The following is a 27114-nucleotide window of genomic DNA, read 5'->3' as shown; positions in this document are numbered from 1 at the left end:
TGTTTTTTTTAAATATAGTTAACAGAGTATTCAAAGTAAAAAGTAAAAATATAAACGTGTTTATAAATACATCAATATTTATATAAATCCTTTTTGATTTGAATTCCATAGACTTTGCAAATCTGGTCGTATTTAAATTAACTTGCAGAATTAAAGAATTTTTATATCCCCGACACCTCTACTGGACCAGTGTATATATTTTATATAAATGTATGATATTTTTAAACAGATTATAAATCATTTAAAAACTGTAGGATATGACAATTTGATATGGTTTTTTTTTCTAAGCTACCTTTAGTGATGACAAAATTTTGACATTACAATCTAACATTTATATGTATTGGTAAATGGTAAACATACAGTAGATATCTTATTAAACTATTAAAGATAAAGACATTGACAAAGCAGTTCTCCGATTATAAATTTCAAAGTCATGTCGTGTGCGTTCCGAATTTTATTCTACCTCATTACAATTAGTTCATATTTTTATTTTATGCTTGCTTGCGTACACTCTCGCTGATATTTGTAGAGATATTTAAATATCGCCTTATACATAGATCTCTTGGCGAGTGTATAAAGCTAGGATAATAATAACTTTATTTCAATAGATATTTTAAAATTTTCACTAAAAATATAAGATATCTAATTAATGCACATATGCAATGAAATTTGATATGGACGCTTTATATAAGTGATATTGTATGATATTAACGAAATAAAGTTTTAGTAAATCAGTAAAATTTACAATACAACAATACAAATACTAACGCCTTACTTATAAATATTGTTTAGCGGGTACTTTTAACACTTATTTTTCTCTTTTTATTGTCAGTGATTTTACATTTGAAATAAGAAGATAGAACATTGTTTAATCATTCGTCCGCACGTGACATTGGCGTAATAATCTGTGTCTTCACGGCACAAAACAAAGCCACATTTAATAGAAAAAGTTAAGTACATTGTTTAACTAATTACCCCCAAACAACATTGATTGGTTTAGCCGTTAGTTTTTATCAAATTTAAGATGTTTATATTATAAATATTTTACTTAAATATAAAATCAGAAATACTAGCTGTCGAAAAAATGATATTCCATTTCGATATGTTGGTATTAACAGATCTACTCAACTGATCATTTTATGATTTACTCTTCATCATCTGTCTCACAGCATCCTGGCCAGCAGCAACCTTCGGTACCATCAGCTCTGGTACAAAACAGCAAAGTCTCGATGGTGGAAACTGGTCTAGGTTCTATCCCGTGAAAATCACGCAGATCTTCAGCCGGGAACCAAGCACGTTCCTCATCATCTATTATTGGTATACCGAAATATCTGGAATTGTATAATTATTAAATTATATGATCAACATGAGGAGAAATTGTTTAAATAGATATAATGACAGGATTTTTATATTTAATGGTGATGATACGTTATTACATTTTGTTCGATTAAGTTATTAACCACAAATTTAATAAATAAAAATTTTCGTAAGTGGATATTTGCCAGTATTTAATTTTATTCTTATAGATAAAAATGGAGAAGATTTAGAACTTACTCCGTCAAACTCATCCAAACCGGGGTGATGGATCTATATTACAGATACACATTTGCAGAATTTCTCACGATATTTACCTTAATCGCTGAGCAAAAATTATAAACACAAATTAAGCACATGGAATTTCAGTGAATTGATATCGGCTTTCTTTTAGAAGATTTTTATAAATTTTGTTGTAATTCGCACTAAATGTGGATGCAAGACATTTATTTCTATATTATTCAGCAGATATCCATGACAATTACAGTTATAGTAAGACGTATATACAGATATACTTAAAAAATAGCGAGCCGCTTAAATTTTTTTCGAAAATCACATTATTCATATGAAAACGGACAAACTTACCTGCAGATTGCCAATCCAGGAATCCAAAGCACTGAAGCCAATATAAGGACCAGCACCAACAGAATTGCCCAAATTGGCCAAGGTTTTCGAACTGTGTCTCCTTCAGAGCTTATCCAGGCATCATACCCCGAGCCTTCCATAGCCAGCTCAACGAATGAGGATATAAGTATAGAGAGCATAGCCAAAGGTGATAAATACTTCCAGCAAATTAACCAATATATCCCTGGACGCTGGCCGGTCATCAATTCGATATCATCAGCAAATCTGTAATGAATAGTAGGAATTAAATACACAGGAAGACCTCTGGACCGGAAGGAAGACCGTTTTACAACATAATGGAAAAGATTCCATTATGATGTAAAACGTAGCTTCAAAGTCACTAAATACGAAAAATATTCTTCAACAAATACTAACAACAATATTATGAAAACTTACAGCTCATTTACTATCACGATATATAATAGATATATAAAAGTAAAAATTAACTTTTAACGATCTTATTTAGAAGTCTCTTTTCCCAATTTAGTCTGTATTAAAACCAATTCTAAAAGAATTTATACTTATCGATATCCTATTGAAATGTCCTTAAATCTAATAAATGCCCGAATATAAAACCAGTCCTAAATAGTCATAAAGGTCATATAAACTAAATCCGTTGTGAAATAAAAAGTTTACTCTGGAGTTTACTTGTTTTACTTAAGTTTACTTGGAGACATTTAATGTTTCATTACTATGTTTCGATGTGGACTATATTTTTTATTAATGATTATGAATATTTTTTTAAGTGTACAGTAATTCAATAAACTCACCTTTTAACTCCATATACATACGCTATGCCCACACATTCGCAAAAAGCGATAATCAACAGTGGAATGTTACCACTATACATGTCGAAAAGAAGGAAGATGTAGCTTCCGGCGCCATGAGCAAATGCCATTGATAATAAACAGCAGACGAGACATATTCCTCCTGTGAGGTACTCCTTTCGAAGATTTGGGAATAGCTTCATGTCTACGATGGAAGTGACAACGCCTTCCAAAGTTCCGAATTGTGAATCAATACCGAGAGTAAAGAGCATCAGGAAGAAAAGAACAGACCAAAACTGAGCGCCTGGAAATTGATTTATTGCTTCGGTGAATATGATGAATGCGAGTCCCGTACCTGAAGCTGTCTGTAAACAAGAAATTATTTATTATAACAGAGAAATTCGAATCTTCCGTTCTTAAGAAACTATGAGGTGAAACATAATTCAGCCTTGTCAATCAGTCTCATGTCCTGCTAGTTTCACAGTTGTCTTTTGAAAGCTAATTTGGTTCTTGCCATAATTTTAAAATGCTCTTAGTCGTATTTCAGCCTTTATATATTATTATAATACATAATAACAAGTTTAATTATTAGGTTTTCGTTTGATTAAGGGTTCTATTTATTCCTTATATTCTGTGATGTAGCGGTTAAAAATGGGTTAATTAAATCTAGTGATGTGAAACTTCTAGTACCATTCGCGGTTCATTAATTAACGATACATTTAGTAATATTAACTCTGCCACGCATTCGATTACTCACAATTTTATATTTTCTTATTTTGTAAATTGTTGTTTATGTTTATTTGTTATACTTACATTATCTAGTTCCTTTTGTAAATCACATTCCGGTAAATTTGGCATGACTAAATTTGTTAAATTTCCATTTAAATCCACAGAAAAACTTTGACCAGATTCAGGAAATATCATCGATTTGTAAGCAGGTCCGAAGACCTCTAGTAATGTGTCATTTCTTAAACGCAAGCAATTCTCATAAACCATTGTGGCTTTAAATCCAATTATTGAAAATACCACAATCCCAGCGAACATGGACGTTAGACAGTTCGTCATGGATACCATAATTGCATCTCTGTAGCAATTATTGTCGACTGGATTATAAGAACTGAAAGCAATGAGTCCGCCGAATGCCAAGCCGAGTGAAAAAAAGATTTGTGTACCAGCCTCGAGCCAAACTACTGGATCCAATATCTTATGCCATTTCGGTGTGAACAGATGAATTAGTCCATCACCCATACCCTTTAAAGTGATTCCTCTGAAGAAAAATATTACAAGCACGATGTAAGGGAATGTAGCGGTGACGTATACCACCTTTCCGGAAGAAGCTATGCCCTTGATCATGCACATATAGACCAATATCCAGGCGATGATCAGTGCCAGTGCGATTTTGTAATTGAAGGTCTCGGGGTAGTTGATGTCTTCGGATATCTGAAGCGTGGTTCTATACCAAAAGTACTGGGTCGGACTGCTAACCTGTAACAATAATTCGATAATTTACCTCCAATTTCATTTTTTTTATTGTGTAGGTCGAGCAAATGGGCCACTCGATGGTTAGTAGTCACCACCTACCACCGATATTGGCACTATAAGAATTAATAACCGTTCCTGATATAGCGATTATGTCACCAACCTTGAGTGCTAAGATATTATGTCCATTGTACCTGTAGTTACAATAACTCACTCACGCTGGAAACCGGAACACAATACGGTGGTAGCTTCACTTAATATAGTTTGTTAAATGACGATTCAAAAGTGCTTGTAAAAGCCAATATGAATAAAGTATATTTTGACTTTGACTAAGTATTCCTGTTTGGCTGTCACCACCAACCACCAAGTAAAAAGTTTTTTTTATGTTAAACAACTATATAAAAAACTAGCCTCCTACTAGAATGCTGAGAGGAATGTGTGGTGTTACGCGAATGGATAGAGTAAGGAATGAGTACATAAGAGGAAGTTTGAAAGTGGCACCGGTAACCGAGAAGCTATCTGGAAACCGGCTGTCTTGGTATGGGCATGTTATGCGGAGGAATGAGGACCATGTTGTGAGAAAGGTTTTGAAAATGGATGTGGATGGATATAGAGGTAGGGGAAGACCCAAGAAACGATGGATGGATTGTGTGAAAGACGATATGGTTAGAAAGAATGTTACTAGTGAGATGACGTCCGACAGAGAAGTATGGAAGAAGAAGACATGCTGCGCCGACCCCAAGTAGAGTTGGGATAAGGGCAGGAGGATGATGATAAAAAACTAGCCTCCCATACCGAGTTCGTACGGTTAAAATAAGATTTTTTTAGAAAATCCTGCATTCCGACCGCACTGTCATCTACCGTATCCAATCGATACCATCCAAGAATCACTCATCACGCACAAAAGTGCAGTGGCATACACACGGACAGTGAATTTATATATTATAATAATTATTAAGCTTTAAAAGATATAATTATGTCGTATCTTTTAGAATAATACTTTAATCCGGTCTGCTGCTGCGCCGTTCTTAAATTCCTAAAACAATATATATACTCATGATGTTTATATAACAGATATTTATAGATTCATATTGCTTTAATGATCTAGATAGTCGTTTTATATTAACATCAATAAAATAAAAATCACCTTAAACTTTAATTAAAAAACCCATAATCCATTTTACAAGTCACCGAGGAACATTTAACTTCTAATCGTCAGATTTAGGGACAAAGCAGTTCATAAAATGAAACATTATATTTTCATGTTTATAATACAAAATATGCAAGCTCTATTAGCACATAAGCATACCAATATAATGTAAATTTTCACATGAGAATATATGAATTCTTAATTTCACATAAATACTTGTCTTTTTGTGTTCCGGTTTGAAGGTTGAGCGAGTTAGTGTAGCTACAGACACAAGGGACATAACATCTTAGTTCCTAAAGTTGGTGGCGCATTGCCCAATGTCTAATGATAAAATTCCGGTTACAGATGGCCACCATCATTCATTTGATATTCAAAAGAAGACACAACATTGTTCAACTAATCACTACCAAAACTTTAGGAGTTAATTAGGTTATAAAGTAAACTACAAAATTATATCTTATTGGATTACTAATACGGTATCATTTTGTTGCGAAAAAATACTTAAATACAGATTATATTCCAGACCCGTCCAACGCTATTATTTTGCAAACTGTTAATATGAATGCATCAGTGAACGAGAATTTGTACAACGATAAACCGCCATTAGCATGCAGAAGTTACGAGATTTAAGTCCCGTTCTCACCGGAGAAGACAAACTGCTTGTAGATAATTACATACCTCACTTTAGAACAACTCGATAGAAAAAATTTTTGGCAAGCAATAGGACATTTATTTCTTCGCTTTTACTTTATATCTTTTACGAATTATTAAATAGGAAAATCGAACTAATCTCTATCATAAATTGAATAATAACTAGGTCTATTGTTTATTTCTTTATTTATATATGACTTACAACAGAGTTAAACTAGACTTGACCAACGATTGTGAGATTATTATAAAGTTTACCTATTTTCATCTCCGGATCAACATAAAATATATACCTATGCTTTGGATAATACCACTTGAACTCATATTTAATATTTTTAATTGGTTATTACAAGTCTAATTTTGCTATCTAATTAATAAAGCGAGGGATTACGTAATAGTTACTTTAGGTTTTGTGTTATCCAACATTATATATTATGGGAAACGTTATTCTGAATTGAAGAATTATTCCTTCAACTTAACTCTGTCTTGGATCTTAGATCTATTATATCTATATTATTTGCTATTGTTGTTGATTTTAATGTTAACAGATAAAATTTTTACGTTATCATCTGTGTGTCCCTGCGTATGCTTAAACTTTCAAATTACACAATATAGTAGAGAAACAATGATATTTTTAGAGTTTTCGAATGATATGTCGTAAATAAACACATTATTTTGATCTTACATTGCTAACGCTGTCTGAACCCTACAAGATAGATCAAAATAATGTACTACACTATTGTACACCTTAAAAAGGCCTGCAAAAAAGTCCACGATGTTATATGTCTATCTCTTTGGGATAGCCCACAACCATTTTTTATCCTTTACTTTTTACGAGAAATAATGGCTTATTTTCGAAGCGATTTTAAGCAATTCAATCAAGTACCTTAAATACATTAAACATTTAATATAGATCAATATGGCCCTTTACAGCATGTAATTTAAATGAATATTTTCGGAGATTACAGACTGTGAACGTTGTATATAAAGACATACTGCGACCGTACGTAGAACGTTTATTATGAAATATCGTAGCAATCTAAACGTTGCTACGCTTCGAGATATATTTTGTTAGATATTCAAAGCAAAGCAATTTGTTACATATTTTTATATTGCCTCTGACTTTTTATATGCACATTGCGACACCTGTTTTTTTATTTATATTATAAAATGTATAATATAAAAATATATAAAATTATATTTAATATAAAAAGTCAACCGTCACATAAATATATAAGTGGAAACAACTTGCCTCTTCTACTCTTTTCTAATACTAAATATTTATAATACTTTCATGTCAACGGGGTTTATTTATCACTAGCGACCCGCTCCGGCTTCGCATGGGTGCAATACTGATACTAAATATACTACAGAATCAGTATTTCAAACGGACATTATCAAGACATTCGTAGATAATGTCGAAATATCGAGCTCCTCCAAATAAAAATAAAAAACATGGTAAATATCCCGTTTTAAATACTGATAGTAATAAAAATAACCATGTTATTTTAAAATCTTATATACTACAGAATGACTTACAACGTTCACAGTTGTTCAGTCATTATACAATAAAAACCGCTATGTCCCTGCGTTTTAAATCTGTAATATCTTCGAAAATATTCATTTGAATTACATGCTGTAATGGCCATATTGACCTATATTCAATTTACAGTATATTTAAGGTATTTTATTCAATAAGGATTAATGCTGTATTGCTTAAAATTGATTCGAAAATAAGCCATTATTTCTCGTAAAAAGTAAAGGGTAAAAAATTGTTATTGTTGGTTATCCCTAAAAGATAGACATATACCACAGCGGAATTTTTTGAAGACCATTTTAAGATGTACAATACTGTACTTCGTTATTTGGATCTATCTCGTAGGGTTCAGCCAGCGTTTGCAATGTAAGCGTAAAAAATGTGTTTATTTACGACATCACTTCAGAAACCTCTAAAATGATCAGTGTTTGTCTACTATATTGTGCATGTATTATACATATAAACCTTCCTCTTGAATCAATCTATCTATTTATAAAAACCGCATCAAAATCCGTTGTGTAATTTTAAAGATCTAATCATACATAGGGACAGACAGCGGTAAGCGACTTAGTTTTATACTATGTAATGATACGATGAAAATCTATGTAGTGTGATCATCGTACTCGTTAAATAGTTTTACCGCATAAAATAAATGAACGTTTGATAACACAAAATTCTTAAAATTATATGGTAGAGCCCCAACATATCATCTTTTTTTATTTCATTTTTGATCTTGAAATTATGTTGATGCCACGCTTTTAAATTATCGTCGAAAGCATACTATACATAAAGGTACTAGATCTTCGAACGACCAGTGACCAGAAACACACGTAACTACTATTTAATGATATGGGGATTAAAATAAATCTCGGACATTGTTTATGGCACTGGGGTAGAGCTGTAAGCGTTAGGTAAAAAACAATTTCCAGCGATAAAAAAAAAATTATGGCGCTTTTGAGAGGCGCAATCAATATGCGCGACGGGAAGGGTCAGCGTGACAGATGTTGGCACACTTGCCTTGTTTGATTTATATTAATTTGATATATATGAGTAATTAACTGAATATGCAATAGAACGTATATGAACGTCTTATAATATGTACAACATATAAAAATAGTACACAGTTGGGCAACATTTCAGCTCAACTGATCATATCATGGGCGAGAGTGATTTAAAATTTATTTCAAAAGATCTACACGTACCACCCACGTATTAACAGGCTAAATTAAATATACCCTTATTAAAAAAAGCATATCCAAAATCAGGTCAACACTTTATTTTGTTATTTAATTAAGTAAGTTAAAGTTAACGAATAATAAATATAGTCGTTTTAAAAAATTAAATTAATTAAGTTGGAAATGTAGATTCTATCGAAATGATTAGCTAACAGTCTAGCTGCAACCGAGATCTTTATACAAGAAATCATTAATATTTCTTACAGTACCAATTTGTCTGGCCAATATGTATGACCACTTACCATCAGGTGGGCAATCTGCCAGTCCACCTATACGAAATAAATAAACCGCCATGGTATTTCCTTTTATTAATAAAAGTCATATTTTTAACATTGTATAAATAATTCATCACAAGATTTCTGCTATATAATACGACGCCCACGTCGTTACAGTAAAGCGAAATGATTCGCCTACGCGACTACGATTCCGAGTTCGTAGCTCGGATATAATCGCGTAGGCGAGCTCTAGAATTGTAAGCTTTATATCGTAGTATAGCATCTATCGGTGCATTTTGGCTAGATGCCAGAATATATGAAACTAATATTAGTTCCATAAAATTGTAGTAAATATACTTGCATGTAAATTTGTAATAGATGATTTTAATTTAACAAAGTACTTTATTCTAGAAGTTTATACATCTTTACGTTTTCTCTAATTCTAGTATTTATTAAAATACTGAGTAGTTTACCTATTTAGAACACACCAATATTTCATAAAAAAAAATTGTTTTAGGTAACTTGATTTTTCTTTCTTTGCTTTAAGAAGAGTAACTATTGCTTATGTCAATTATTTAAATCTGTTCCATTGTTATTTTATTGCAATTTATTGTCCGTAATATGAGCTGATTTAAATAAATCGTTACTTCCTTTATTAATGGCAGTTAATTATTTTATAAAATATATGACGTCATTTTTATTAAAAAGTATTTACTTAGGCCGAATACGTCATGGCGTTGCTCATACTAACTTAACTTGTTAATTTATAGTCTTATTATTTTGTACAGTATCAGTAATTAGTAAACGTTGACGCAGGTTTACGTAGTTCGTTAATTAAAAAAAAACTTTGAAATTCCAAATTTGAACGAACTTTTTTATGAATCGTACCGAAAAGAACAGATCGTAAATTTCAGCCAAGCGTAAAATTGACAATAGCTCTCCTAAAATTTTTTTCCTTAAAAAATACACTCATCGTAAGTTTCGTAAGGTAAATGAAGAGGATTCGTTACATAACCGAGTTTAAAAATATACATACTTGTTCTACGACAAAAAACAAAGTCGTAATAAAACGATTCGATTGGATAACACAATAAACATGTAAATGCTTACATGTTAGTTGTGTGTCCATGCAGACGTTTCTTAATGTGAATAAAACGTCGTTTCAATGAAGAGTTGTGACCTTGACCTTTTTCGTTATTTAATGGCTTATCCTCAAATAATCTTAAGATGAATTGAGACAGCGCGGCTAAGATGAATTATCTGTTAAGTCAGCGATATTAACGGACGACTAGCACTCTGTTTCATTATTATCTATGACGCTTGGTATAACTTCAACTTAGATTAGTTTCAAGTTATCACTTCCGTCAGGCGTACCGAGACTCACACGTATTTTATGTTTACTGTATTAATTGGCTCTGTGGCCGACCCGAGTAGACCAACACTGAACTTTCCTGTGCTTATTATGTGTTTATAATTCATCTAGTGCTTGGCGTTGAAGGATATCTTTTTCTTTTTATAAATCTTAGCTTAGCCGCTTTTGATTGTATGATGACATCTAACCAAGATATATGAAAAAGCAATAAGACCTCATTTTTATCAGAATGTTTCTGTATTCTTGTTTTTCCTTTTTTATTTTGTATGGAATTAAGTATATTTGTATTGTATTATATGACGTCACACAAAAGTTTTGAGAATTGATGTGGATGGATATAGAGGTAGGGGACGACCAAAGAAACGATGGATGGATTGTGTGAAAGACGATATGGTTAGAAAGAATGTTACTTGTGAGATGACGTCCGACAGAGAAGTATGGAAGAAGAAGACATGCTGCGCCGACCCCAAGTAAAATTGCGATAAGGGCAGGAGGATGATTATTATATGACGTCACACGTCTTCAACTTTAGTAAAATTATAAGCAACAAAAGGAGCAAGGAACCTATCTGATGGTAGATGGCAGCCTTTAAGCACAGTAGTATGAAATATTAACTGTTGTATTGTCTTAGGATGTCTAAGATGTTACGTCCCTTGCCCCTGTTTAATCAATCGTACAATTTAAAAGCAAAACGCTCTATCACCAATATTGAATCATAAAACGAAATGTATAGCAACATACTTTTTTTAAATAGTATATAATTTTTAAACATGTATTTCGTTTTAATACAAATCAATAGATGTCGTGGTTCACTTTATTCGTTTTTCTGAATCACGCTATTCTTTGTCAAAGTAAATCATATTAGATTAGTAATACATTAGTAGAGTATTCTCTCTTAGGAGCCAGTAGTGTTTTATTTAAATAGATAATCACATATATACTCCATCGTTTAACATCAAAGTAAATAGTATAAATTTTATTTGGACTTTGTCTAGGTTTTGGTGTAAAACATTTATTGGCACACCTTGAGGTAAAACCGACTCGTATGCCGTGACGGCAAACGGCATGATAGTCATGACGCGTCTCCACCGCCCTTCTTCATCCCTTTATGTGTGCGTAAAGCGTAACTTTATATATAAAACGTTATGTAACTCCTAAACGGTTGAACCGATTTTGAATAAATTGTTTGTGTGCGAGTGTGTGTATGTGCGATCAAGAAGGAGATAAAATTCTTAGGATTAGTTTCATTAATTGTAATAAATATTTATTTTTTGATTTTCTTTAATTATAAATTATTTCAATAAAGAACTATTACGAAGTTTCGTATCTTTCGCCATCCCGTAGCGTTTTATTAGACACAATATTTATAAGGATTTATAACAGTCACAAATTCACGTTATATTTTTTACCTTTTGTTATTGAGAAAACGATAAATTTAATCCCCATTTATCGAAGCGAGGGAAAGAAAAATGAAATCTGGAACCGTTACAATATGTAATTACTTTTCATAAGGCCATGTTCATAGTGAATTTTTATCACTAGCGTTTTTGTTATGATTTAAATTATGGTGATCAACATAACATCAACATTAACCGCCTGTAAATTTCCCACTGCTAGACTCAGGTCTCCAGTCCTTTTTGAGGAGAAAGTTTGGAGCATATTCCACCACGCTGCTCCAATGCGGGTTGGTGGATACACATATGGCAGAATTTCGTTGAATATTAGACACATGCAGGTTTCCTCATGATGTTTTCCTTCACCGCCGAGTACGAGAAAAATTATAAACACAAATTAAGCACATGAAAATTCAGTGGTGCTTGCCTGGGTTTGAACCCGCAATCATCGCTTAAGATGCACGCGTTCTAACTACTGGGCCATCTCGGCTCTTATTCTCTTATGCTCGGCAATTATGGTGATTGTGTTGATTTATTACTTTAGAGAGGACCGACTTAAGAGAGGCTTAGCAATCTGTGCGGGACTATTGTTGTGTACGAGTGTGTAAGCAAACACAAGCGAACTTCCTATTCTTCCACTTTCAAAATCTTATAGAAAAAAAAAAATTAATTACACATATATTATTTTTATTGAAATACCGATGAGATAGGAAATCCAACTTGTTGGGTTGTTTTGGAATGAAACCCTGACTGCGAAACAGCAGCCTTTTAAACTAGACCATCCAGGCAGTTGTCTCTGTGTGACAGGCTTTATAGCATTGCACGCTTCGAACGCGAAGCGGTATTGAAGTCCCTTTTATCGCCAGAAAATAAAAATAGCACTCTACTTTCAATTTTTTATCAGCACGACAAAACAGTTCAGTAATGGAAAAAGGAGATTCCGTTGAACATTTATAACATATATAATAGGGCTGATTCATTTTTTCTGCCCAGAGGATCGGAATTGCGATTCAACGGGGAAATGTTGCTAGCATTCTTGCCACACATTCGTGATTTGTACAGTAACTATTTTTTATTTTTATTCGTCTATAATGTGGTCTTATTTTTAATAATTCTTATGGAAATAAACATAATTTATTTTATTTAGGCTTATAATTAAAAAAAAATAATGTGTGTTATATTAGTATCACTCCTGACTGGTTTGTATGGTTAGCCAGTGTAACTACAGGCACAAAGGACATGACATCTTGGCTCCCAAGGTTAGTAGCGCATTGGCGATGTAAGGAATGGTTAATGTTTCTTACAGCTCAAATGTCTATGGACGACATTATGACCTATTTATTCTGTACATATATATACATATAAATTTTTTTAATATTAAATATGTACATACTATTAAATGTGTAGAAGTTTTTCGAAATTTAAATTGAAAATACTACTCGTACTAAACATTCGTAAAATTATACAAGTTATATTAGATACAGTGGGCTCCGGAGAAGGCTTTAGCGTATAATATTATTATATAGGAAGACATGTTCGTTTGTTGCAGCTCCACCCACTTTCAATTTATTGACGTACCGTGACGAGTGTGATTTATATTCTTGTATTAAATATTTAAAATCAAGGAATTGTCGCATCACGTAACACTGAACTGTGGAATAAACTGTAGAAATGTTTTCATTTCCAGTTTTTGATTCAATGTATACTTCCAAAGTTTTTCCGTACTTGGGATAACGCAAGTTTATTCCAAGAATAACCAGTTCCTTTGTAAAGTTTGTATAAGTTTCAAATTATTGTTGAACTAAATATACTCTGCAGTTGGTTCTATAGATTGCAATCAACATCTTAAAATTTACTTTGTCTTTTACGAATGAAGAAAAATGATTTCGTTTTTTTTTTGTAACTGGTTGGATACTTTCTCCTTTAAAAACAATGGGTGTAGCTATACTAATCTACCTGAATCAAGGTCCCTGAAAGCCATGAACAGTTATTCTATTTCATAGAATTTTTTCGAGAAGAGCCGTTGTAGTTGTTCAATAAATCTCCAAATAAAATTTTCTACCGCATTCAAAACATATTATTTTTAATGAGGACAACAAGAAATGTGACGGTGCCAATGTCTTAAAGACAAAGAGGGGACAATTCCATTTCTCGCATTGTGAATTGAAAATACTTATCACGTCAATATTTGAAATATTTAAAAAAATACTCTTCCTGAATTATAAACACGTAAATATAAAAACTGTCAGACAGTAACAGACAAATAATTAATTATCTCGGAGCTCAGAGATAGCGCAGTTAATTTCAAAGCTACGTTAATGCCTCTCAGATCTCACTCGAACATAGAAGATAAAATACGTATAAAAGGAAAACAAAGGCAGCATCTTCTTCAGTGCAGGGCCCTCAGGCAGATTACGGGGTCGACTGAACACGACTCGAGAACTACTTCTTGTATTCACACTTACGTTTCTTTACTTTTTACTTTTACTTTACTTTTTACTTTTATATAATTTGTAATGCACTACATTTAAATTAAAATTAACGTTATTGTATCATCGTGAAAAAAAATTAAGTTTACTTTACTTTTGAACGTCATTTTCGGTCACCAGTCTTGCGGATGCCTGAAATTTTACGAGGCTTTTGTTTGGTTTAAATAAATGTTCAGAAATTGATTGATAGTAATCACGAAGCCGAACCAGTCACGAAGTTTGAAGATTATACTGCACTTTTATATATGATAGTCATACATACATATATATTAGAAAAATACAGAGGGCACACCGAAGACCAATATTGATACTTTATGTACGCCATGTAAACGTTGTCAAGATTTGTAGAAAACGCAAAATGTAGTAAGAGACACATAAAAAGCAGAGAAAGTATATGTTTCATTTCTGGACTGAACCTTTTAATACAATAGACAGTTAAAGATAGTATTTATTTATATTTTATGTACGCAGACGGGTCAATGGGCTACCTGATGATAAATAACCATCACTGCCCATAGACTCTGGCTCTGTAAGTTTTATTAATAATTCCTTAAAACAAACCAATGCCCCATTAACCTTAAAAGCTAAGACGTTATCTCCCTGCAGTTACACTGGCTCTCTCACCCTCCAAACCGGAACACAGCAATGTACTGCTGTTTGGCGGTAGAATATCATATAAAGAATATCCGGCTAGTGACAGGAATCCACTAGACATGCTTGCATAAAGCCCTTCCACCAAGTAAACTTACCTATCATCAACAGCCTTACTTATAAACGTTCTTTAGTGGGTGGTCAGTGGTTTCTCTCTGACATCGTTGATTTAACATTCGAAAGAAGAATACAAAGCAAGAACAAGGTATCGTTCAGCTCATAACCACCTAAACAATATTTATCGCTAATGCCGCAAGTAATATTTGGCTAATTAGTAACATTTAATGAGTTTATGTGACAGCTGAGTGATGGAAAAGATGGAAATAGAAAGTAAACATTTTTATTTACAATTCTGGCTATTGCATTCCGAGATTAACTTGATTTTGTAAAAAAGAATTGAAGCATTAGTTTATCTATAAAAGCAAATATGCATTTAGTACAAATAATATATTTATATTTCACTACTGAATGCCTACTTTCCTGATAAAGAATATTATTTTTGAGCTCATCCCACCACTAAATATAAATTCAATAGCTATGTAATTTTTTTTTTATTATTAATGCTTGCAAATTAACGCCATGATAAGATATCCATATGAAACGTATTTTTTTTTTTATCTCTCCTCGGTTGTTTATTTACTTTTTAATAGCTTTTTTGGGCATGAATAAAAAGTTACACGTATGTGTTAGTTATTATATATTTACCTAATTAAATAATTATTTTCCAAAGCCAAGTATTAAAATACAGTTGCACTTAAAGTTTGTTAAGGAAAGGTGCGATGGACGCAATATCTTCACAGTCGGGGATCAGCTTCCCTTGGAACTGGATACAAGATTTGGCGCATAGAGGCCCTTCGAACCACGATCCGAACATCTTCTTACATTGGGCGCAATTTTCCAAACAAATTTCCAAAGGATCCCATCCAGTAGCAATGGCGGGGGTGGCGTTTATGTGATCCATGCAGAAGAAGAAGATAGCCACACAGAAGAGAGCGTAGAAGGTGAGTTTTCCTGCCATTTTGATGTGTTCGTAAGTTACTCGTAATCGAAGAAGCTGATGACTGTGATATCCGAATAGATCGCAGGCATTTTATACAAGAATCTGCCAGTTTTCTTAAACGAACCGTGTCTTTAAACCACGGGTAGTTGCGTATCGTCCATTATCCAAATTGATTTTCTCTAATTAGATTGTGGAAATTATAGATACACTAGCCGTGTACACGATGGTACACTTCATCAGAAATGTTTATCTACGTTGTTTGTTATTCATAAACAGAAGACTTATCGTCGATTTCCACGATTTTAATAAAAAAGGAACGTCTAAACAAACTGTCATGCCCAATTTCACCCTTTGGGTAATACATTTTCGAAAACACTTTTACAGTTGTATTTTTATTATAAGCAGAAGTTTTAATACCAATTTTTATATTTATAACTTTCGAAAGACTCTTCGATCATGAGTATCAAGCTTAAACAAATTTCGTTAGGGAATTGGCGTATGTCGGAAGAAAATCTGACGTAATTAAAATTTTAATATTACTGACTGACATATATACCAGTGTAAAATTTACGGATCGAAAATGAGCTCTAAACGAAGATTTTCGATTGTTTTTAAATGAGAAATGATAAAAGTTTGTCTGTAAGGTTGTCTTTCGTTCGTACAGCGTTTCTGAAAATTAATTACTCAAGAGGGTGAAATTGGGCATGAAAGTTTGTATAGACGTTTCGTTGTTTTAATTAAAAGCATAGAAATCGACATTAAGTCTTCTGTTTATGAATAACAACGAAGACAAATATTACAGTGTTTCCCGATTAGGTGTACCATCGTGTACACGGCTAGTGTATCTATAATTTGCACAATCTAATTAGACCGTAATCAATTTAGATAATGGACGATACGCAACCACCCGTCGTGTACACACGGTTCGTTTAAGAAAACTACCAGATTCTTGTATAAAATGCCTGCGATCCATTCGGATATCACAGTCATCAGCTTCTTCGATTACGAGTAACTTACGAACACATCAAAATGGCAGGAAAACTCACCTTCTACGCTCTCTTCTGTATGGCTATCATCTTCTTCTGCATGGATCACATAAACGCCACCCCCGCCATTGCTACTGGATGGGATCCTTTGGAAATCTGTTTGGAAAATTGCGCCCAATGCAAGAAGATGTTCGGATCGTGGTTCGAAGGACCTCTATGCGCCAAATCCTGTATCCAGTTCAAAGGGAAGCTGATTCCCGATTGTGAAGATCTTGCGTCCATCGCACCTTTCCTCAACAAACTTTAAGTGCAAATATATTTTAGTACTTGGCTCTGGAATATAATTATTTATCAGGAAATATATAATAACTAACACATACGTGTAACTCTTTATTCATGCCAAACAAAAAGCTGTTAAAAAGTAGAAAAACAAGCGAGGAGAGATAAAAAAAATACGTTTCATATGGATATCTATTTTAGCGCGTTAATTGGCAAGCTATCGTTATGAAAAAAAAAACAAACATTATTTAACCCACGGCTTTGCTCGCGTAGAATATTAATATATTTACAAATTAACTTAAAATAAAATATTTTTTTATAATTTATTTATATAATATAACATATAGAAATTGGCATCATAAAAAATTAACCATTCATCGCCATGCGCCATTGACCTGGAGAACTAAGATATTAAGTCCCTTGTGTATGGAGTTACACTGGCTCACTCACTCCGATGAGTGGGTGGGACCTACCCAGGCGGGCTTGTAGAAAGCCCTAGCGCCAAGCACGAAACTTATTGAAACTTTGAACCTTAGATTAGGAGGTATATTTTGTATATATGGCTGACCACCTCCATTTGAATATCGAAACTTGTTTGACTATCGTCCCGTGTATCTAAAGTTGATCAAAGTATGTTAATTTTGTTATATATATAACATACTGTATTTATTATTTTATATAATATCAACGTAGTGGTATTTTTGGTACACCAAAATATTTTTGATATCTTATTTTTATATTAGGCGACGTCCAAATATATTTTTATATTGGCTTTAGATTCGGCTTTTGCTGATTGGAGATCATTTTTTGGATCAAAACTCAAAGCTATTTATATCCATGAAAAGATCGCTGTTTCACGGATATAAATAGATTTTATGATTATATCTTGCAAAAATCACTGAATATATTAAAATTGTACCATTACACGTAGAGTATTTCAGATAAGGCTTTGGTCCAACATTATCATAAAATATAAGTCTCTAGATTATTTGAGATTTACCTTTTTTACATTTTCATTGCTTGGTTTATTATTACCCCAAATGAACGAATGTATCTTTAATTATATATAAACAGTTCATTGGTCGCCTATTGCGTCATCGGCGGCTACCGTCAAATGACCATCCAGATTAAAGTCGAGTTAGCCAATCGATATTGATTAACGGTTTTTCTTTTTTTCGTAGCTATCCACTTTCAATACGATCGAATCTTAAATTTTACATTTATATTTGCCGTCTGGTCTATTATTAACCAACCTGAATCTCTGTTGGGATTTTAACAAAATAGGAATATCTACAGTTGCTTCATAATATGTAAAAAATATTATGTACATTCACAATAATGTAGACAATCTCGCTAGAATTAACTCGATTATTATGTAAACATGATTAAGTATAGTGAAGCTTACAATTCCAAGTTCGCGGCTCTACAAAAAAAAACGGTCTGAGCGGAGATACTCGTTCTTTATTAAAAATCCGCAAATTCTTTTAACTTTTCTTTTTATTAATTTTAATCTTATATTAAAAATATAAATAGTCAAGGCATTTAAAAAACACATAGATGATAGTATGGCTTAATTCATCGATTTTCATAGAGTATTATGTAAATTGAACTATACGTTATTTGTCTTTATGATATTTTGATAGTTAAATATAAATAAAGGCAAACAATACACTTATTCCAATTTAAAAAGAAAGTAACTACCAAGTCTGCCGAGTCGGGTTTTCTCAATAGAATCGACATTCTTAACGGGTCATAGCTTTAATATGACAATTTAAAGCGCTACTAAGATCCCACTTGACATTTTGATTTTGCAGCTTATTACTATCCCTCTGTGTCGTGTTCTTATTTAACTACTTTATGCTATTTGTAAAGAGCTTATATAAAACATACTAATAATATATACATATAAAGTTTGTTCTTTTGAGAGTTACATTTCACTTAATTCCGTTTCGGGTACATAAATTGCAAATAATATAAAACTTCACAAAGGCCGTAAATAAAGAATGTTACCAGCGGAAATAGTATTCGTTATTTAAAATTCGAGGCAATGCGAATTTAATAATACTTTAAGGATAATCTTTTTTTTATTTGTTTAGTATAAATGAGGGTATTCTATTAAGCTATTAGAATAATTAGAAAGAATCAGATACAACGACAATAATCATATGTCTGTTTAATTTTGTTACATTTATTGTTATTTTTATACTTTTTCATTGTATAATGACACAATTCTCTTACATAAGAACTAATAAATGAATTATATAAAGTTTTAATTTCGATTCCATCGATATGATAATTTGTGTATATTTTCTTGCAGTATTGATATTTCATTCAAAGTAGCGTTCTCTATCTAAATCTAAGCAAAAGTGCAAAACAGTGCAAAACAAACATCCAATGAAACTGCAAGCTGACACATTTGGATAGACTTGTAATTTGACTATCAGTAAATAAGTTAAATGTTTCTATATTGACTAAAGGAAATTGAATTTCAGTGCTTCAGGTATCAGGACAGCTTCGCGTCATTTTTGACACAAGGACGGTAACGTCAACTTAATAAGTTATTTTTTTCAGACAAGGTAGCTTTACAGTTATTAATTGAATGCTCGTCTGTTGAAATACCGGTAAGCAAGCCCCGACTTAATGACATTTTATTTCACATTACCTTTTAATGTACATTTGTTCATTGCTTCGTTCAGTTTTATTACAATTTATTCGTTTGTAAATCGTTACTCAATACATTATTGATCAGTTATTTGAGCCGTTAAGCGTTTACTCTATATTTGTTAACAGTGCTTAGAAATAAATTTAAGAAAATATTCCTTGAATATTTTTTTTTTGAGTACATAACATAAACATAACATAATCAGCCTGTAAATTTCCCACTGCTGGGCTAAGGCCTCCTCTCCCGTTGAGGAGAAGGTATGGCGCATATTCCACCACGCTGTTTTTTTGAGTATTGAGTTATATTTAAAGTTTTATACAGTCGATTATGTTTTGATGTGTGTGTATGTGTGTTATTTTAGTATGAAGACGAATCATGCTCTTACTATTTTACAGGATTCAAGTCCCAATGTCCGTGAACAAATTACGTCACCAGCGATCCCCCCACCCGTAGACATTACGTCAATACTATGCCAATATCAAATATCTTACTTGGTGGTGAGGCTTTGTGCAAACCCATCTGGGTAGGTACCACCCATTGATAATATATTCTACCGCCAAACAGCAATACTTAGTATTGGTGTTCCGATTTGAAGGATGAGTGGCAAGTGTAACTAAAGGCACGGGGGACATAACATTTTAGTTGCCAAGGTTGGTGACGCATTGGCAATGTAAGGCATGATTAATATTTCTTACAGCGCTAATATATATATATTAAATATATAATATATGAAATCCACTTTGCTTTTAATTACAGTAATCAAAGGTAATAATATATTCAATGAAATAAGTAAAATAATCCGAGCAATGATAGATATATTAAATAGTGAAAATTATATTAGAAAATAACTACACGGTTACGACATTAATCTTCGTATCTTTAAGTGCTACGGCGTAGCGTTTCCCTTAAATAACATTGTTTCTCGCTACGTAGGTTAGCTTGTTTAGCTTTGGTAGCAAACCCAGAAATATATACAGCCTTCAAATTTAATACAAACTATGAAATTTCATCAAAATCATTTTTTATTCAATTTAAAACAAAGTCCAGCGACCTAAGGTAACCAAAGCCCATGTCCACAGATAGTGTACGCACCATACACTACCAATACCCACCAATGGTGGAAACTAGAGATTAGTTCTCATGTACTCACTCAAATTTCAAACTAGAACTTCGCAATAGGACTTATTGCATACCAACTATATATATATAATACATAATACATATATAACATATGAGCCGAATTTAAAAATACTGCAAATGTTTTGTTTTTTCTGACACCATTTCACTGAACATGTACGTTTGAATAAAAATTCAAATAAAAGCAAATCAATGTATACAGAATGACAATACAAGAGTAACTAGTCAGCCATCCATCGCTCTAGATATCACTGGAAGCGAATTCATTGTTTACAGAGTGTAATCATTTGAAAATGCTTAGAGCCACACGTATTTGTAAAGTTACATACAAAGTTAAATACTTCTTCTGGTGCGTTACGAAATAATTAATAAATTACATTTATCATAATCAAAATCATTTCCAAATCATTATTACAGATTTATATTATTTTACTTTTAGTTTACTTCAATGCAATAAGCAACTATTTTTAATTACGCCGAATAAGTAGAACACCTCACGCAGTTTTTGGTTTATAATTATTTTCATGTTTGACGGCGAATCATCGTGACACATCCATATGTCAGGAGAATTTCTGCTAAATGTGTTTCAAGCATTCGATCAACGTGGTCCAATAATCTCCAAATCTCCGCTTCAAAAGGAAGAGAGGCCGGTGGGACTTTTACGTATTCAGATATGTTACCCACAACAATTCTAATGAATAAAGTTAATTTTAGAAAATATCTAGTGTTACAGTTGATGTTTGTTTTACAATAATCGTTATTAGAAATTTGAGAAAAGTATAATTAAATTACCACATTAGGAACTTTCTTTTCTTCGTCAATTAACCGAATGAAAAAAGAATCCGTTGTCAAATAAAAAAAAATGATTCTATATTTTTTTTCTTTGTCTATTTCTATATAGGTTTTCATTATAGATTCAAATGAGATTTTACTTTGCCAAGTTACATTACAATTTTTAATATATTGAATTATGTCTCCGACTCCCAGGGCCGGATTAAACATATCGGGGCCCTTTTACCCGTTTCTAGTTCCCTACAATATATTTCAATACCATCACCTAATTTAATTTATAACTATTAATTTATTATGAGTTTTTACGAAAATATCACCATTCAAATAAGAACAATATTTAACTTCAACAAATTAATTAACCTTATTACCTAATGTTCAGTCTGCCTATGGGCCCCTAGTTAATGTGGGGCCTTGGGCAGTTACCTACATTGCCTAATGGATAATTCGGCTCTGCCAATATGAAGTATATCAGTTTAATCAATTCGGTTAAATTGAATTAAAATTCTGTTACAAATTTAAACACGTAGTAACAAATGAAGTGAGGCTTGATAATATGCTTTATTATTGTACGCACACACAAGTACTTTTGAATACGTGTCCGAATAATCTCGAATACGTAATACGTTTAACAAATTGGTTAAGGTTACAGCTTCTACTGGTGCGGAATTTAATAACAATAAAAACGACGAAATACGATTTTTTTTCTCATAATATAGACATCTAAATTAAAGGTTAATTACGAAAATATTTTACTACAATAAAAAATATCTATAAAAAGTGCCAGCTTCAGTTTCGTTTCATAATCATCAATTTTTTTAATAAAATATGTAAGCGGGTAAAAGACCCATCTGATAGCAAGTGATCACCACCGCCCATAGACAATAGCGCTGTAAGAAATATTAACCATACCTCAAATCCGCCATGCGCCACTATGAAGAGTTATGTCAAATGCTATAGTAAGATAATACAGGCAAGGGGTTCCATTGCTCAAGATAAGCCTGCAAGCGAATTAACTGACTAACTATATACTACACAGACTTGATCTTATTAAACGGTTATTTGAATCGACGCTATCTAAATATGTACCTTATATTTTTAAAACCAATAAGCAACGACTATGCTTCTATATTCAAATTTAGATTTTTACACTATCACGAGTGATCAACATTTTTTTTCATCTTTATATTTTATGATATTATCAAATCATCAGAACTAAAACTTAAATTACGAGGAAATTTTTGAATCGCTTGGAACGATAAGAAAATGCCACAAATATACCGAAAGGTTGGGGACATATAATGAAGTCGACATCAAAAGATGTCTATTCGACCCTTCGATTGATTATTGGCTCACCTTATCACATACCTGAATTGAATTTGCGACAAGGAACTCGAGATTTCAGATTATATTGATTATTCATTCGGTAGCAAGTGATTTGAGTTTGCCTGGTAAGTTGCTTATCTCAAGTAATTACTAAAATCGGATTTATAGAGATCAATTCCGTTCGATGAAAGAGATGCTTACTTTGGTGGGTGGTTTGATATTAGAGGGTAACAGTCTATTTAGAAATTTAAAATAATATTATAAGAAAATAATTTTAAAAGATTTGTATGATAGAATATTGAGCAAAGAAGAAACCTCTTAGCAGTCAAGGAAATAAGTTATTTAAGCTGTTAAACCAATCCTTGTATCAATACTTCGCTTTATAAACAATGGCTCACTTCAACTGGAATATATCAGAACTTTGTAATATATTCCAGTTGAAGTATATCCCTGTAGCATATTATATAAAAAGTTCTTTTTATTTTTATTTATTGTGAATTTTAAATGAAATTTTACGTTCATTCTGCCAATGAACACACGACACGCCATGTCAACTATAACAATCAAAAACACAATCAATATTTTTTTAACACTGGTTACTTTTTACTTTTATTATAATAATAACAAGATATCCAGTTAAGCGTCATTTTTCCTATCGAAAAATCGAATTTTGACCAATAAACGACCACCAGTTTAAGCAATTAAGTGACTTTATATCATTGAAAACTGATGATGTTAAAATCCTAGTATTTAATACTTCAATTGATAATATTTTGTTCGTAAATCATTTTAATAATTACTACAGTAATGTTTTTATTTGACAGAGATGACCCAATGTTTAGAATACCTGAATCTTGACTAAAGATTGCGGATTTAACCCTATGGTAAATCCGTAATCGCTGCTCCAATACGGGTTGGTACAGATGGCAGATTCTCATTGCCACATGCAGATTGCCTCCTTGTCCCTCGTCTCGCGAGGACAGATGCCCTTGAAATTTACTTCAATTGATTTTAATTATTTTTAAAATCGGATAAGAAAAACTTAGGTGACATCTAGTTCTTTTTAAAAGATAGCCAAATTGTCCACTAGAAGCTAAGTTTCACACACAAAAATTGTCACTGTATGTCGTATAAACCAGTTCATACACCGTCAATACGCTGCGAACCACGGAATCTAACAAGATATGTACGAGTATGTCCCTACAGCTTTATTAAAACTAGACCACCACTTTAAAATAAACACTTTAGTGGTACTTATACGTGGCATAAATAGTCAGTAATCAGTCTACTACACAGTTTTTTATTACTATATTAAAGTTATGTACCTCCTATAAATCCAAGATACAATTATTTAAAGGAAAACTTTAAGACTAACAGTTTTACTTAAAGTGGAAAGTTAAAATACTTTTATTTAAGAATCCTAATAAAATCTTCCGACATTAAACTCAGTACCTTATCTAAGAAAGCTATGACTTCTAATTAAGATTGTTATAGAGTTAGGCTATTTATGAACGTTTTTATGCAATTTGTTCTTTTATTCAAAAGTTTTACTTGAAATAGTAAATCATATTTTAATGTTTAATATCTCAGAGCTCATACAATTACGGTCAATTTCCATTGGGTTTTTTTTTTGGTATAGTATACTTCATTAATTGTATTTGGTTGTATAATCAACATTTAGTTTTTAACCCTGTCCTGTTCAACCCTCCAACAAAAGATTTACCAAAGAATGCAAATGACCGTAAGTTTTAATTTTAACGACGTATCAGTATTTAGTATGTACACAAACGAACGGTAATATAACATTTAAGAAAGAAAAAAAACAGCCATTTTAAGAATGAAACCTAAAATAATAATAAATAAATATAATTATTAAAATTAAATGATACAACACTAATATATATAACGATATTGTTAACTCACCTTCGCCTACGAAAAAATATTTCATAAGCCCAACGCATTTTATTCACTACTCATTCATTTTTATATTAAACTTAAGCAAGCATGGTTAAGTGAATTCGCTTAATTATAGATAATAGTATCGTAATTAGCATGAGTCAATGTGCAGCCATTCAATTTACCAGTTTGTCCTTTTACTTAATCTATTGTTTCGATTAATAAAGAAATCAGTTAATTAAATAATGATGAAAATAAACTTACAGCGCATTCCGGTTCAGTGGTGTAGGATCCGTTGCTAAAATACTTTTTAGGGCATTCAGACCACGGCAACTCGGCCTGGAAACTCTGCGCGAAGTAGAACAAACACCATGCGATTATCGAATTGTAGTACAACGCCACGTTGAATGACACCACCGCTGAACTGATGCCGATTCCGCCCAAATATGGAGATACTTGGTGCCAGACACCAATTGCACCCTTTCTCAAACGTTGACCAATGGCCAGTTCCAGATAAAAAATCGGTATTCCCTCAATAGCTAACATCACAAAGTAAGGGATCAAAAATGCTCCACCTCCATTTTTTTGTGCCAAATATGGGAATCTCCACACGTTACCTAACCCGACTGCGTATCCAACAGTTGCGAGGAGGAATGTCAACTTGCTGTCCCAAGATTCACGTTCTATTTCAACACCCTCTGGCTTAAATCCACCTCTATCGTCTCCGGAACTGGCCTTACTTGTGGGAGTTTCAGAGGAGCGTCTGTTAGGACTTGTATCTTCAAAGGCCTGATTTGTTGCACCGTACATTACATGAGTTCGATGTATCGGGTGACCATTCTCCATTGTCACCAGACGACCCCTCAACTCCTTCATTTCCATTCGGTCCAATGAACGCTGAGCATACAAATCCCGGGAACTCTGCCGTCTCATCAAATGAGCCGTGTTCGCCATTTTCGATTGCTTTCAATACCGATTCTAATATTTATTTTGAACAGTACGTACGTACGTAATTATATTTATATTATAATTATTTATTGTCGTAATAATGTCATACCATATCTAAACTTCAATAAGCTTCGTGCTCGTTGTCATGGCACATAATAGGGACCAGTAAATGGCATATGATTAATACGGACCCCTTTATTACATGTCGTAATTGTTCACATATTGATTCTAATTGAATTTGGGCCATATTTAAAAAGTTCCGGCTTAGATCTTTTTGTACACGCTTATGGACGATTAAATCGAATCACAACTAGAGGAATATTAAAGATTTTTATAATTTCACAAAATTTGTACGAATGCCGGCCGATGAGGGTGTCGAACGTCACTGGCGGGAAACTGTGGGATAAAGGGTGAGGGAACTCCTCACTCCTCCCAGCGCATGCGTGATAAAAACGAGCTTTATAAAAAAGATAGCCTGGCTATATATGAATGCTTTTTGTATCCCTTTGACCATTAATCTTCAGCAGCGTACGTTCGTAAGCTCCCTTTCAATATAATAAAGATGGTCAAGAAGGATATCATTTAAGAGTTTTCTAATTATTAATTATTACTATTATTATTGCACACCATAAACATAATATAAGAAAAATCTTAGGGCTAAAAAACCTAATATATATTGCGTGTTTTATATTTTATGAAAATAAAATTTAAACGTTTAATTTAAGTGACTATTGATAAGTGTGACTATTGATAAGTGTGACTATTGATAAGTGTAATGCTTCTAAATTGATTAAAATTATTTTTTAGTATCATTATACTACAGCAACATTAACGACGATGACCTTCTGACCGATCACTGATTCGATTTTCGCTCACTCCCACATTTGGCTGTTACTGAAAATTTTTGGACAGCAAAATCCAATTACGGGTGGCTCGACCCGAGCTTTTTAACATGATTTGTGACCTTATAAGTTACCCAGTAGACTGTCGTTGTATAAATGCGCTATTTATGATCTAATACTAAGTTCACTAATACGAGATAATAGGAGAATAATTAGGATATTAAGACATTAATCATAACAGTTATAAAAGCTAGACGGATCCATAGTCATGTCCGCTTTAAAAATGAACAACTGGCCAATTTTTTTTGTATTTGGAATGTAATTCGATAAAATTTTCATGAATAAATTCCGCACCTACAGTTAGAAAATAGATA

At 32.6% G+C, this 27114-nt stretch overlaps 2 protein-coding genes across 2 annotated transcripts in view; both read right to left on the bottom strand.

Moving 5' to 3' along the window:
• The window catches only part of LOC113394226 (phosphotriesterase-related protein), a 193339-nt gene that overhangs the window by 69257 nt on the left and 96968 nt on the right, over window positions 1-27114 (bottom strand). The gene's annotated exons all lie outside the window — the stretch shown is intronic.
• Window positions 1054-26289, bottom strand: LOC113394258 (sodium-dependent neutral amino acid transporter B(0)AT3). Its single transcript, XM_026631498.2, has 5 exons — window positions 25215-26289; window positions 3519-4190; window positions 2709-3070; window positions 1900-2163; window positions 1054-1331 (listed from the first exon to the last, which is right to left on the bottom strand). Exons 1-5 carry the CDS (start codon window positions 25902-25904, stop codon window positions 1145-1147), a joined length of 2175 nt encoding a protein of 724 aa, XP_026487283.1. The 5' UTR covers window positions 25905-26289; the 3' UTR covers window positions 1054-1144.

This window comes from Vanessa tameamea, chromosome 16 (genome assembly GCF_037043105.1).
Source record: "Vanessa tameamea isolate UH-Manoa-2023 chromosome 16, ilVanTame1 primary haplotype, whole genome shotgun sequence".
NCBI lineage: Eukaryota > Metazoa > Arthropoda > Insecta > Lepidoptera > Nymphalidae > Vanessa > Vanessa tameamea.
The sequence above is the reverse complement of the archived record's forward strand: the minus strand, read 5'-3'. Positions and strand labels throughout refer to the sequence as shown.

Coding starts and splice junctions, on each gene's coding strand:
- LOC113394258 (XM_026631498.2), bottom strand. CDS start 25,904: ATGGCGAACACGGCTCATTTGATGAGACGGCAGAGTTCCCGGGATTTG. Junction 3,071..3,518: donor TACAAAAGGAACTAGATAAT/GTAAGTATAACA, acceptor TCTTGTTTACAG/ACAGCTTCAGGTACGGGACT. Junction 2,164..2,708: donor TATGTATATGGAGTTAAAAG/GTGAGTTTATTG, acceptor TATTCATTACAG/ATTTGCTGATGATATCGAAT.